Source organism: Crocodylus siamensis, chromosome 2 (genome assembly GCF_052110815.1).
Source record: "Crocodylus siamensis isolate JL-2025a chromosome 2, ASM5211081v1, whole genome shotgun sequence".
Classification (NCBI taxonomy): Eukaryota; Metazoa; Chordata; order Crocodylia; family Crocodylidae; genus Crocodylus; species Crocodylus siamensis.
In genome coordinates this window covers 145077294-145090990 of record NC_143396.1, presented here as the reverse complement: position 1 = coordinate 145090990, position 13697 = coordinate 145077294, and the positions used below count along the sequence as shown (strand labels likewise).

General features: G+C 41.1%; 1 protein-coding gene across 4 annotated transcripts in view; it reads left to right on the top strand.

Moving 5' to 3' along the window:
- KLHL8 (kelch like family member 8) overlaps positions 1-11899 on the top strand; it is a 69334-nt gene extending 57435 nt beyond the window's left edge. For all 4 annotated transcript variants that reach the window (XM_090037033.1, XM_090037029.1, XM_090037032.1 and 1 more), the window contains 2 exons: positions 7093-7294; positions 8730-11899. In XM_090037033.1, coding sequence (XP_089893159.1) covers positions 7093-7294; positions 8730-8853 — 326 coding nt within the window. In that variant the 3' untranslated portion in view covers positions 8854-11899. The remainder of the gene's footprint in view (positions 1-7092; positions 7295-8729) is intronic.
- The last annotated feature ends 1798 nt before the right edge of the window (positions 11900-13697 follow it).

The window sequence follows — 13697 nt, the reverse complement described above, 5'->3', positions numbered from 1 at the left end:
GCACAAACTCAGATTACCCCTCGTTCCCCAGAATTCTTTTGCCAGGGTGCTCAGGTTCCCTGCTTCCAGATCCAGCTCTTCCTCTGGCTCTGGGAGATGAAACTAGGGTGGAAGAGACTGTCATGCTGGTGCTGGTGGCTAATTCTGGTGTTAGGGGAGGTGGTGCAGGTGTAGGGACAGTTACTGCTCCCACCTCCTTGCTCCCATTGGCAGTAGAAGACTCAGGAAAGAGGATGCACCTGTTTGAGGGGTGGGGGTCTTGCAGCTCTTCCCCTACCCCTTCTAGCCCCTCTTCCTTCCCTGCCAAAAGACCTGGCACCTGCCTTTCCAGCATGCTTCATAGTCCTTGCTGTGCTGGAAAATGTCTGTGTGCGTGGAACTGTAATATCTCTTCTGTGTTTTACTGTGTGTAACTAATATCTCTTCTTCTCTCTGTTTTCTATATATGTGTGAGTGTGTGTAATGTATGTGCTTTTCTGTACAGTGAAAATCAAACATTGTGGCCATGGGGAACTTTGGTGTGACTATAGCCCTCCAAACCTCCCCCTCCCCAGTGCCACCCCTGCTCAGGGCACTCCACTCTGTTGCCTTTCCTCAGGAGCCCTGAACTGGCTGCATGTCCCCTGGCCACCCTGAAGTGGAGGGCTCCTGAGAGAAAGGCAACGGAGTGGAGTGCCCTGAGCAGGGGTGGCACTGGGTGGGGGTTTGGAGGGCTATAGCCACCCCAAAATTCCCTGTAGCCCCCCCCGTCCCCTACAGCCACCCCTCCTAGCACTGCTGCTACCTTGCTCCCAGCCCTGGCCCAGCCCCCAGCCCTGCTTCCCCCTGCCAGTAACAAGCTGGTGCAGCCCCTGGCTGTGAGCCCGCAGCGGGCAGCCCACCATCACCCCATGTCCCCCATGCCTCTGCTGGGAATGTGTGCAGTGGTGATGAGCTACTCCACCCCTTGTGCACCTTCGATGAGCCACCTGCAGCTCCATCCCACTCCCTGCCCCAGGTTCCCATTCACCGTTCTGGTGGGCAGTGCCTACCCCTGCCTCACTCCTTCCCTCACTGTAGGGGCCTCTGTCTGCCCCCTCCCTCTCCCTCCCGTACCCCTTCCTTCCCACAGACCTAGCAGCAGGGCATTGCTCTCCAAACTGCCTGGCTGCATTCCTGTAAATTGGCTACTGGATCCATATTGGCTAAGAAAATCTTTATTGGTACACCTCTAGAAGAATCACTTCCCTTGATTTGCAAGTGACATTCTTGTTAATTGAGTCAAGTAAGTTGTTGGCTTTTTTTGCAACAGCAGAGCACTGTTGGTTCATTCAGCTTATGGTCTATTGTAACCCCATCTTATAATGTTTCTTGAAAGAGGGTTTTGTGTATGTGATGCCCAAGAGTTTGCCCACAACCATCTTGGAATTTTTCAATCAGTAATCCTAAGGTTTACTCAGAGCTTTGATGAACTTCTTTAGCTTCTTTTTCAGCTCTGTAGACATGGTCAAGGGTAAGGACTTTGGCTTGTAAAATGGGTATCTAGTTGCATTTTATACAAGCAAACAGGTTGGATCCACCCACACACATGCATCCTGGTGTCTTGGTTTTCAGGTAGCCTTTAGCTTACAAATCCTTATTTTAGTAGCTTGCACAACAGTTATGTGGGGATCAGTCTACACTTCCACCTGATATTATGAGGTAGAACTTCCAGACCAGTTGTGCATTTTGGTAGTACTTTCTTATAATCCTTGCTTTAAGTGGGATCAACCCTAACCCCCACACTTGAACTAGATGGTAAATGCTTGCAAGACACCCAAAATGGGATCTGTGCATATGACTGCAGTATGATTTTTTTTCCATTCGTATAGTTCTTCTGTGTGTATTGTCCACATGCATACTGTACCTTCCCCCAGTTCCCCACAGCTGTAGATTCCTGTTGCTGTATTGGATATGAAACTGAAAGATAGTTGGACTTATTCTCTGTCAGGACATCAGGGAATAAGCATAACCCCAGTAGATAATACTGACAAAAAGAAGTCAATCTTTCATACCTGTGATGCATTAGGATAATCACTTGACTACACTTAAAGTAACCATTCTTTTCTCTTCATGAATGCTGTTTTGTAGCCAGCCTTCTTGTAGCATTTCCCTTTTGGTACTCCTCAAGGAGTAAAATGGTAAAGTGATACAGGTGTTTCAAAAGTGTTTTATTTTCTCTAAGAGAAGTACTGCTATAGTCATAGATGCACCTGGAGTGCTAGCAAAGGGTGTAGGTTTAGGTCTGTGGAAATGAAGAAAATGAAGGTGATTGGCATGTTGGGAAATGCTGAAACTTGAATAGTCTATAAAATAAGGCTGGACCTCACAGATGGACTACATGTCTCTTATGGAGAGGACTGCAAGATCATGTTTTTATGTAAATCCATATTCAAGGAGCTTAAGATTTCCAAAAGTTTTAAAAAGTCCTTAGGATTTGGTTTATGTGGTGAAACCTGTAGTGATAAGCTAACTCATTAGTTCCTGTCAGGAGATGCTCTTGATAATTGCAGCAGCTAAGATTTCTTTGTGGCTTAGTTTAATGGGTCTTTTATAACTGCAGTTTGGGGGAGGCTATTCAGAGCTGGAGACTGCAGCCAGGAAATCATAGAGCTTATAAGAAAACTAAAGTAAAAGTAGTATAGGCTGGTGTTACATTTTAATATTAGATAAGTGATCCTGAATCACAGTGCAGTGGTGAAGCTAATTTCCTCCAAACAAATCACCCATTTGAAAGGGGGAACTTCTTGTTTTCAATTCTGTTGTTCTTCATACTTAGAACTAAAACTATAGCTCTCAGCAGGTTCTGTGGCATAGTATTCACATTTGATTTAATTGCTTACTGAATAACTTGCATTGTCGATTTGTAGGCAGAGGACGTTTGTATCTGCCTGACTGCAAGAGGAGGATGCCAAGCAAGTTTTGGGGTGAAGTAGTAGAGCAATAGCTTTATTTTCACGAGAAGGACGGCACTGTCAAGATTCCGTTACTGTCAAGCTTGCCACCTGACTTTTTCTCTAATTATACCTGTCATGTTTTTAATGGATCATTAGTTGAGCTGCTAGGTCAGTCAGATTTCTTCACAGAAAATTATCTTATATTATTAAAAGAAGAAAATACCATTTTTTTTCCCTCAGTATGGGTCTTATCTTTTTACTACAGGCAACCCCTGCTTAACGCTGTTTTGCTGTAGTACTCATTTCACTTTGATACCCGGTTTCATTTAGCCCTCACGGGTTTTACTGTAATGCTCACAGGTACTGGGCAGGGAGCATCAGCGACACGCAGCCTCATTGCCATCTTGCTTTGTCAAAAATTCTTGTGCTCTGTGCTCTTTTGTGCTTGTGTCTAAGGCTTATTACATAAGGAAAACATTTGCCCAGGCAGTCAGGACTACAGAAAGAGAGGGTACTCCAAGCCTAAAAGAATTTTGGAAGGGCTATAATATCTGCAAGGCAATAGATAACGTTTCAAGTGCCTGGGATGAAGTTGCCTCCAAAACAATGACTGGTGTCTAGTGAAAGCTTTGGGCAGACTGTGTCCAGAATTCCCAAGAGGTTGAGGAACCAGTGGTGATAATTCAGGACTATATCATTGAGCTTAAAAGGAAAATTGGATTTGATGAATTTGAACCTGAGGATAGTTGAACTTGAACCTCAGGAGCTGATCAAGTCCAACAGGGATTTGAGCAATGAGGACCTCATTCAAATACAGCAGCAGAGAACCCATGGAGAAGAGGAAGATGCGAGGAAGATGTTCAACCAGCAAGGGCTTTAACCAGCAAAGACCTGGCTTGAAGCTTTCAAACATCTTGAAGCTTTTGTTTCCTACTTTGATGAGAGTGACCCTGAGAAATGCAGTGCAGTTCTGCAATTGCAAGAGGAGTTAGTTAACAATGAAGTCAATTGTTACAGGCTGCTGTACGATGAAAAGAAGAAGCCAAAGGGCAGCTATCAATAGATTCCTTCTTCAGGACATGCACAACTCTGGTTTCAACCCCTGCAGCCAGCCCTGAAAAAAATCCTCAGCAAGCACTTCAAAATTTCCTGAAACTGACACTAACCTTGACAGCTCTGATTCTGAGTGCTTAAGGAAGGTGAAAGAGCAAAAAGTGAAAGTGCATCTGTGCATACAGTTCATTACTTTATTTTGTAATCTTATACATTATTTCAGAGTTCAAAGTGTTAAATAAAGTATTTACATAAATTTAGATTTTGAATTAACTGATTTTATAGTATCTAGTGGGGGATTTCAGCAATTTTATAGTGTGAGTGGGGAGCTTTGGGAATGAATCATCTCTACTTAGATTCATTTCTATGGGAAAATTGGTTTCAATTAACGCTGTTTTTCTGGAAGCAAATAAGGGGACTAAGCAGGGGTTAACTGTACTTCCATTCATTTAGCAACTACATCAATGAAGTATGTGTTGCTGATTTATATGTTCCCCTCCCCCTCAATTTAGGTTTTAAATGTGGCTTCAAGTTGTATTAGAACTTCAGTTAAATCAAACATTAAGTAAAAAATCAGTAAATGCATTCTGGTTACTATTAAGCTTTGCAAAATGTTAGCCATCTGTGTAAAAATCAGAGTTCTGGAGCTTTTTCTTTTCCCTTACATAAGATACCTAACAGATTAGCTGCATTTTTAAAGTATTTTTAAAAAAGAGACTGAAATGACCCGGTATTCAGTATTAGCTAATACAACAGAACTCAGCCCTTTCACTGAAGGTCTAAGTGGACTTTGAAATGCATCTGAGAATTGCTTACTGTGAAATCATGGAAATTTAGGGTTGGAAGGGACTTCAGGAGGCCTAGTCTAACCCCCTGCTTAAAGCAGGACTACAACCAGCTAGATCATCCCAGCGAAGGCTTTGTCTAGCCAGGTCTTAAAAACCTCCAAGGATGGAGATTCCACCTCTCTGGGTAACCTGTTCTGGTGCTTCACTACCCTTCTAGTGAGAGAGATTTTCCTGATATCTAACCTAAACTGTCCTTGCTACAACCTGAGACTGTTGCTCCTTGTTCTGTCATCTGCCACCCCTGAGAGCAGTCTAGCTCCATCCCCTTTGGAACACCCTTCAGGTAGTTGAAGACTGCTATTAAATCCCCCCCTGTCTTCTCTTCCCCAGACTCAATAGGACCAGTTCCCTCAGCCTCTCCTCAGAAGTCATATCCCCCAGCCCCTTCACCATTTTCATTGCCCTCCACTGGACTTTGTTCAATCTGTCTTCATCCATTCTGTAGTGGGGGGCCTAAAGAAAAGATGGTTTGTTTCAAATGAACCAAAGAGAGAGGGAAGTGATATGGGGGCTTTTTGTCCCCAGCTCTCTACTTGCAGTGCCATAAACTTAAAATTATTAGCTGGCTTACTTTCATTTGTCACTGTTGAAAGAAGACAAAGAAAGAAGGAGCTTCATAGAGTATAGACTGAACCCCCAGGATTTCAAGTTTTATTCAGACACAAAGTGTCATGTGCTTTACAGCAATGACCTGGGCTGGATCTGGCCAGTGGTCCTGATCTGGCACCTGGGGCAGTCACCTGTGGAGCAAGACTGGGAGAGGAGGATGGAATTTAACAGGGCCTCAACCTGACCACCTAGGGAGAAGTGGGGCATGGCCCACTCCCAATCCAGCTGTGAGGCGGGAGGGAGTGTGGCCCAGCCCTAATTCAGCCATGGTGGGGGTGGGCATGGCCTAGCTCCACTATGCTGCATAAGGCTTGGAGCATGTGGTTTTTGGAATTTGGGAGGGGGGAGGATCACAGTATTGATTGCCATTGCTCCCCTGCCCCCACACTTCCCAGCCCATGGGGAGCCCTGCGGGCCAGATTCCAAGGCTTTGTGGGTCGCATTTGGCCTGCAACCTAGGGGTTGAGCACCCCTGCTTTACAAAATATTAAGCAGTAACAGCCTGGCTGTGAGAAGTGCTGCTGCATTCTATACTAGCCTCAGTTTCTGGTTTTCAAATGTGGCCCCATATACAGTACTGAGTCTGTAGACAGACTGGGGTAGGTAAAGGTATAACTTGTGAATTCTGCCATTGGAAGTAATAGCGTCCTGACTTCCTATCATATCATAGGTGGAAAAGAAACTGGAAATTATGCTTCCTGTACTTTTTTAGAGTGAGAATCCCTCATAACCTTGAGGCAACAAATAACAAACCATATATAAAGCTAAGGATAAAAGAGGGAGCAAATGGACCCTATCCTTTCCCCCAATTTGCTGCCATCACCAGTTTTCTCCAGATTGATCTGTAGCTATTACATCTTTCTCCAGTGGAGCTTTAAACCAGATCTGTCCAACTAGTGGGCCACAGGGTTAATATGCAGCCCTTGGGCTCTTATCCATGTGCCATTCTTCCCCCCCTCCCCACTTCTCCCTCAATCATTCCAGCTGCAATAGCAGCCAGAATTTCCAGGCTCCCACTTCCTGTCTCTGGGTTCTGCTTCCTGCCTTATCCCAGGGTCTGGGCAGTGCAGGGAGCTGAGGGTGAGCCTGGGGCTGTGTAGGAAATAATGTCAGTGTGTTGCAGTGGAGGGGGTGAGAGAATCGTTCTCCCGCACCCTCTAGGAAGCATGGTGCAGCAGTGGGTGGGGAGGAGCATCCTACTGCTTTGCCTGGTGTGGCTCCCAGGGCATAGAAGTTGGACAGCCTTGTTATGAACTGTTAGATGCTGTGAGAACTAGTTGACTGCCTCCCAAGTCTAATGAAACAAGTGTAGGCTGACTCAGAGTGGTGGGTTTCAAATGAAACCAACTCCCTTAAGTTTTGCCTACGTATTATGGTAATGTTTGCTTGTAGCATCCCTTATGAGAGCCCTCTCAGGATTCTAACAATACCACTGTGTCATCTTGGAGAGAAGGCGGAAGACTTTTCCTTGCAGTTTCAAAACCTGTTGGGGTCAAAATTTGTAGATGTATATTGATTTATGTATGTTAGGTAGGGCTAGCTGTACAATGGTCTATTTTTCAAACAACTCTTGTGTAATAAATACAGATAATCTGAATGCTGGATATAAAGCTTGCTAGGTTGTGGATACAGACATTACTAAACAGTAATGCAGTTTCTCTTTGCAGGTGGTTTTGATGACAACTCTCCACTGAGCTCTGTTGAACGGTTCGATCCTCGCAGTAACCAGTGGGAATATGTTGCAGAGCTTACAACCCCCAGGGGTGGAGTTGGTATAGCAACACTGATGGGTAAAATTTTTGCAGTTGGTGGTCATAATGGCAATGCATACCTGAACACAGTGGAAGCTTTTGATCCACTGATGAACAGGTAATTCTGAAGTTTTGCTGTCTTAATTTAATATTGAGTAATATTGCTCCCATGCTTACTGTGTCAAAAAAGTAGTGCCCCTTTCATTAGCAAAGCACTTTGAATTTCATGCTTTCTAAATATGCTGTCACAGATAACAAGCCTAAAAAACTAATGCAAATCTTTTGTATCCTATAAAGCAAACTAGCTTACCTGAGCATGCTAGTTAGTTTCCTCCCACCAGCAAATAACTGACCTTTTGCACCCTAGCTCATTGACAGCTATGGATCATAACATTTAGTGCAAATACTGTACTTCTATCAAATTGGTTAAAGGTGTTTTTAAATGTGCTGTCTTGTATGGCACCCAGACGTTTAAACTTGCTATATGTGCGTGTGTAAAGAATGCCTTTTTTCTTTGGGACTGTAGTAAAGTCTGGAAGGAGGTTCTGATTGGAATGCATTTAGTGATCTGAACCCCAGCCCTACTAAAAAGAAGTCCAGATTTCTACCACCACATATTAGTCATCTTTGCTGTTAACAGTTTTCAAGATAATTTTCTGTAGACTTTCACCAAAGTCTCTGAGTTGATCTGTAACCGTGATGGTCACACATATAGCTATTTGTAATAGACAAAATTACTGCTGGTTTAAAAAAAGTTTTATGAGAGGCTAGAGACCTGATAATGGAGGGGGGAATCCTTTACTCCCCAGCATTAATTTTAATTTAGAACACTCTTGTTAAAACCAGTAAACTTTTTTTTAAAAAATGGCTGTCACTGTATTTTTTAAAATTGTATACATTTTTAAAAATGTTATATGCAGGTTGCCTTGAGTTTGTAGATTAATCCAAACAATAGTAATGTGACTCGCCCATCTTTTTACTTACCAATGTATTTATCATCTCTCCCATTCCTTGCCCTCACCCATGTAACTCAGAGTGTAGGAAGTTTTTCTATCAAGAGCCCTATAAATAAAACTAATTCACATAATACAAAGTAAGACAATAGAGCTAGGTTGAATTAATCTGTTTCATTCAGTGTCTTTTTAAAAATAAAATATCTATCATAGAGAAATTACAATAACGTAGTTATGACTAGCAGAGAAACCTTGCTGACTCTGCCTCAATTAGTCTCTTATCTTGAAATGTTAGTGATATGTCTGCAGAAAAGAGGAAGATACTTAGTAGTCATCTTCCAAAGACAGCAGTGCAGGCAAGTTTTCAAATCTTGAATCTATTAAAATACTGTAAATAAGAGTTGTGAGAAGATGTAGGTTGAATTAAGTGGTAAAATATACATAATATGCTTAAATGTCAGGAACAGGATTTTTTCAGTGTTTGCAATGAAGGAATCTTTCTTAAAACACACATTTTCCCAGTTTTAATGCTAACATTGCTATTAGTTTTCTACCTTACGGTACTCTTTGCTTGTAATTTTTTTTATGGTTTATCTCTAGGTGGGAGCTTGTGGGATCTGTCTCTCACTGCAGAGCTGGGGCAGGCGTCGCTGTGTGTTCTTGTCTTTGTAGCCACATCCGAGATGTGGGTCAAGGATCCAACAACGTGGTTGACTGTATGTGAACAAGTCTCTTGGATTTCTCCAGAATTCATGTGGAAAACTGAAAACTGCAGTATGGAGGGACGTGACCTCAGCAGTGCTGCTTTGAGGTTTTTAAACATACTGCTACATTATAAGGTAGACAAAAACCATGAAAGCATCTGGTATGTGATAATGGAAGTTATGAGACCAAGTCTTGGACAGCATTTTGAATCTTTTGAGTTAAAATAGTCTGGGCAGATATGGAATAAGGTCTAGCTTCTTCTTGAAAACACAACCCTGGTTATTTTCTAAAGCTTCCAAATGCTTCTAAAGCTTGAGACCTTTGTTCTAGACTGATAATTAAACAGTAAAAGGGGATGAATTATAGCGAAGCGAATGTGCTTTGCATTGTTGACCTTGACAGCACATCCCACCTAAATGTGTTTCTTAGGCTGGGATAAATTTTAAGTGTACATTAAAAATGACACCCTTGTGTTAATCAGAATTCAGTCTTAAAGAATTGCTAGTTCTACAGCATTTTACCAATATGAGAAAAGCTTTGGGTTGGTCTAAAGTATATGCATCTCATTTATACATAAAAAAGTATACAGGTTAAATGCCAGAACTTTAGGACTGTGGGTATTCAACCCACATTTAGTCCATTTGTGGTAGCGCTGAGGTCCAGAGTACTGGCTGGTCTGTGTGGAGTTTAGAACATTCTTCCTCATGTCTGAAGTGTTCCCTGTAGAAAAGTTAAGTGTTTATAACAGAAAGCATCCCTGAGGCTTCCTGTATAGTTTTCTTCTATTTTTAGAATCAGGTCTGTCTAGACATGTACAGCTTACATGGTCCCTTGGAGCTTTACATTTGATGGATTTTATGGAAACAGGAATACCATTGTTGGAAGACGTTACCATGTCTAAATGTTATCCAGCTGAAATCTATCTTCCAATGTAACAAAGTGGCTAACATTTTCAGTTTTTCAATTCCAGCAACAACTTGGTGATGATGTGAGGCTGCTGATTCTTTATTAAAGAGCTCAGCTGTTAAATATTCAGACAACCAAGCAGCAAATGAAAAATCCTTGATCAAGTTTTCCAGTGGTTTCTAAACCAAAGAAAATAAGCAGAAAAATGATCTGGAGTCTAACAGTGTTGTTATTGCCAAAGATGTGTATGGATACTTGGTGATTTGATCTGTTTTTGAATTGGAACATAACTGTGCTGCCATGCCAGAATATCTATTACCACATTGAAAGACCTGTCCTAATCCCAATTTAAGCTACTGATGAGCTGTAGTTACTTATGTACATAGTGTATATTATTTAATTGCTACTTCTAACCTGAATCTCTTCTGTGTATTACCTCAACCTTTACTTAGTTGTACGATGTGGTTTTTTGTTTTTGGTGGGGGGGGGGGGTGCAGCTAGGAAGTTCACTGAAATCTTCCACAGTTTGTATATGTTCACAATTTTCTTAATGGCATATAGCATTACCACTGTTCAGCCCTCTCTGTTGTTGCACTAATGTAATTAAAGGTGTGGGTGTGAACAGATTACAATGATTGGTGAGGATATTCTGGCTTCTGCTCCTAATGTTTTACTTATGTGTTCAATACTACTTTTACAATAAAATACCCAAAGCGGTAGTCTTACATAGTCCTTCCAAATGGTACATGAAGACTTGCGTGATCAGGCATTGTTCCAGAGTTAGGGTGCAATTAATTAGGTATTGTTCCTTTTCATGCTCATTACTCTCCAAACTAAGTTCTTTTCTGAGTTTATATATATTCTTTTACAGTTCTCTTCCGTCTCATGTGGTCAGGCCACAAATTCTGACTAATCACCTTTTGCAGCAGTCATCTTCCTGTTAGGCTGCTGTCTGCATTCTGTTTTCTTTGACTGAGCGCACAGCCTCTCAGTATTCTTACTGAGATGGATTATAAAGAGGTCACCCTAAACTATGAAACACTTGCTTGTGCTTTTAGTTAACAGCATTAGTTATGCCAAATCACAAAATGGCATTGCTTATGATAAGCATTTTGCTAAGGTGGTTTCAGGCCTACATTATCCTATTGATTAGTTTGGTGCAGTACAGTATTTGCCTTTGAATTGACCTTAGTTTTACTATAGGCATCTTGACAGGACAGCTTTGCTGAAATTTCATTTGCCTTGACCTTGCCTTAAGCTGCCTTCCTTCTAGCCTCATTTGTATATTTAAATGTAGTTCATTGGAATATTTTAATTATTCAGTGATTACCCAATTATAGCCACCACAGATATTAAACATTTGGTGGGTACTGTATATGGAATTAAAATGCTGATATCTATAAGAATATCATGCATGTTCTTAGAGGGAAAGATGACTTGAAATCAAAACCAGCAGTAGAGTTGAGAAACTGTAAGGCAAGCAACACTGCATTGTACAGAAAGCAGCTATTTTATACACTGATTGTATAATTGATGAGCAGTTTTGGCATAGACCATTACAAGTTCCCATGCCTGAATTTTCCTGACGAGACCAGCAGTTGACTGAAATTTTACATGACCAAAGTTTGACATTAAATAATTGTTAGAAGGGATGAGGGAGCAGAGTATAGGAACAAATATTCTTCAGCTCCCTCTGTGCAAAAATGAAGTTTATTTCCTGCTGATTAGGACTCTTTATCATTTTGTACCATCTATATTTTTCCCAGAGCCTGATGAAGGGATTTTGATCCCAAAAGCTTGCAGAAAAGGACAGTTTTCTTGCCATTTCCCAGTTGTTCTAATAAAAGGTGGTATGTTGGAACCAGGAGTTCTAGTTTTTTGTGGATGAATCTGAAATTCAGTACCATTGTAGGGAGACTGTATCTTTATCACAAATCTCAAAGCACATTGTTTCTGTACTGCGTTGCCATGTTTTAAAATTTGTACTTCAAATTGCTACAATAGGGATAGATATCTGAATTGCAAACATACTATAATAGCAAATTAGTATGTTACTTACATTTTAGAAAGTAGCCTTTTTCATCTTGTAGCCTGCATTACAGGCACCGTCTCTGGCCAAGAAGAGCTGCACAGGGTACAGCTTTCAGCATCCTTAAGTGCTTGCATTAATTTGAACTTGGAAGAAGGATGGCTAACATGGCCTCACATTATCTGTAGGCCTTCTCCATCCTCCTTTTACAGTGGGGGTGGGTGGGAGGAGTGCTGGTGTCCTCTAAGTTCTAGTGCTGCTGTGATCAGTCACCAACATACTTACCTTTGCCAGAGGATAAGGGGTAACTCCCCTCTGGCAGAGGCTAGATTAGGCGTTGGAATTTTGTTTAGACCTGAACATCCTCTCCTTTTTGCTTTGTTTTAGCTGTCTAGGTCCAAGCAGCTCAGTATGACTGCTTTTCAGTTTGCATCCTCCTCCAGGAATTGGTATCCCATTGCTAACAGACCCTAGGCCAAGCTCAATGTTTACTAAACATGCCTGTATAATAAAAGAAACAGCTTTTATTGGAAATGCAAGGAAGTCCACAAAATATGGGAACAGATTTCTCAGTCAAATGATGCTGAGCTTAAGAAAGCAACAGTAAGACTGTCTTAGGTGATGGCAAAGCACATTATTAGTTTGCTGCATATATATTTTACAGGGTTTTATAGCATAGAAGCCATCTACCCTTTTACTTTTAATTAAGGAAGGAATTTGCTTCATTCTTGAGAAACTGCATGGCAAGAAGCTCAAACCTAAAGGGGAAGAAGGTAATGAGATAATCTGATGGCAATATTGTATTTAAAAGCACCAAGGAGATTTCTGAATATGGACACTCTATTGTGTGGCAGGTTCTGGGTCCTTTTCATTCTAGGCCAGTCTCATTCCACAATTACTATTAATAAACAGCTACTGGTCAACAGTACCTTAAGGGAAGCAGTCATGAAGAAAAGAGTGTGGACTTAACTTGTATTCCAAAATGACAGCTCTGTTTTATATGCAAGTCTTACACTTGAATGTTAAGACATTGTCATGTAGAGGTAGGCTTTTTTGTTGTACTAATTTAGGCAAAGGCTCCAGTACAGACACAATAACAACAATGAAAGCAGCTGCTGTTCAGGGGATCATAGAAGGTATACCAATGTGTACACAGGCTTGTTTAAACTGCTTGTATGAGGAGGATTTGCTGGTACAGACAAATCTACAGCTTCAATACAGGTACTGAAAATAAGAGTGGATGGAACAAGTCTCAGAATGAGAAAAGCAAGCATTTACTGGGACCATGAAAGTATCACCTCAGTGTAATGACTTACTCACATAAAGGCTATATGTTACATTTACAGCAGGACTTCACCAAGCTCATGTAAAAAGTCTGTGGAAAAACATTTCCGTCTTTGTTGGAGGTGGTGGTTTTCTTTGCAGTTTAACAGAATGATACAAAACTGACAGACATTTAAACTAAACAGGAAGACAATGCAATAATTCTGCAGATCTTAAAACAGGTTTTCTAAATGATTAGGTAGCCATCTAGTGGTCTAGAACATAATATTGTTCTACATAGTTGACTTGGGTTTCTTATTATATTAGTCCTTTGAACCTTTTAAGGGTGGATAACAATCAAACTGATTTTTAATTTTTTTTAATGTTGTAATTGAAATGATAACTTATGTTAACATCTAAACATATTCTAATTATTAATTGAAAAAACATGCAGTATATTTTGCAACTGAAATTCTAATCAAGGGCAAGTCGTTATTACACTGGAGCTTGTTAAGCAAAGAGTAACTATTTTGAACCAGTTATCTCAGACTTTTAGTTTCTTCTGCAAGAGTAGAGTCAGCATTTTTCTCTCTTCAGTTGAGTCAAATAATAGTTCATTCGAAAGTAAGAGGGACTGGGTGTCAGAAAAGCAACAAAGTTTATTT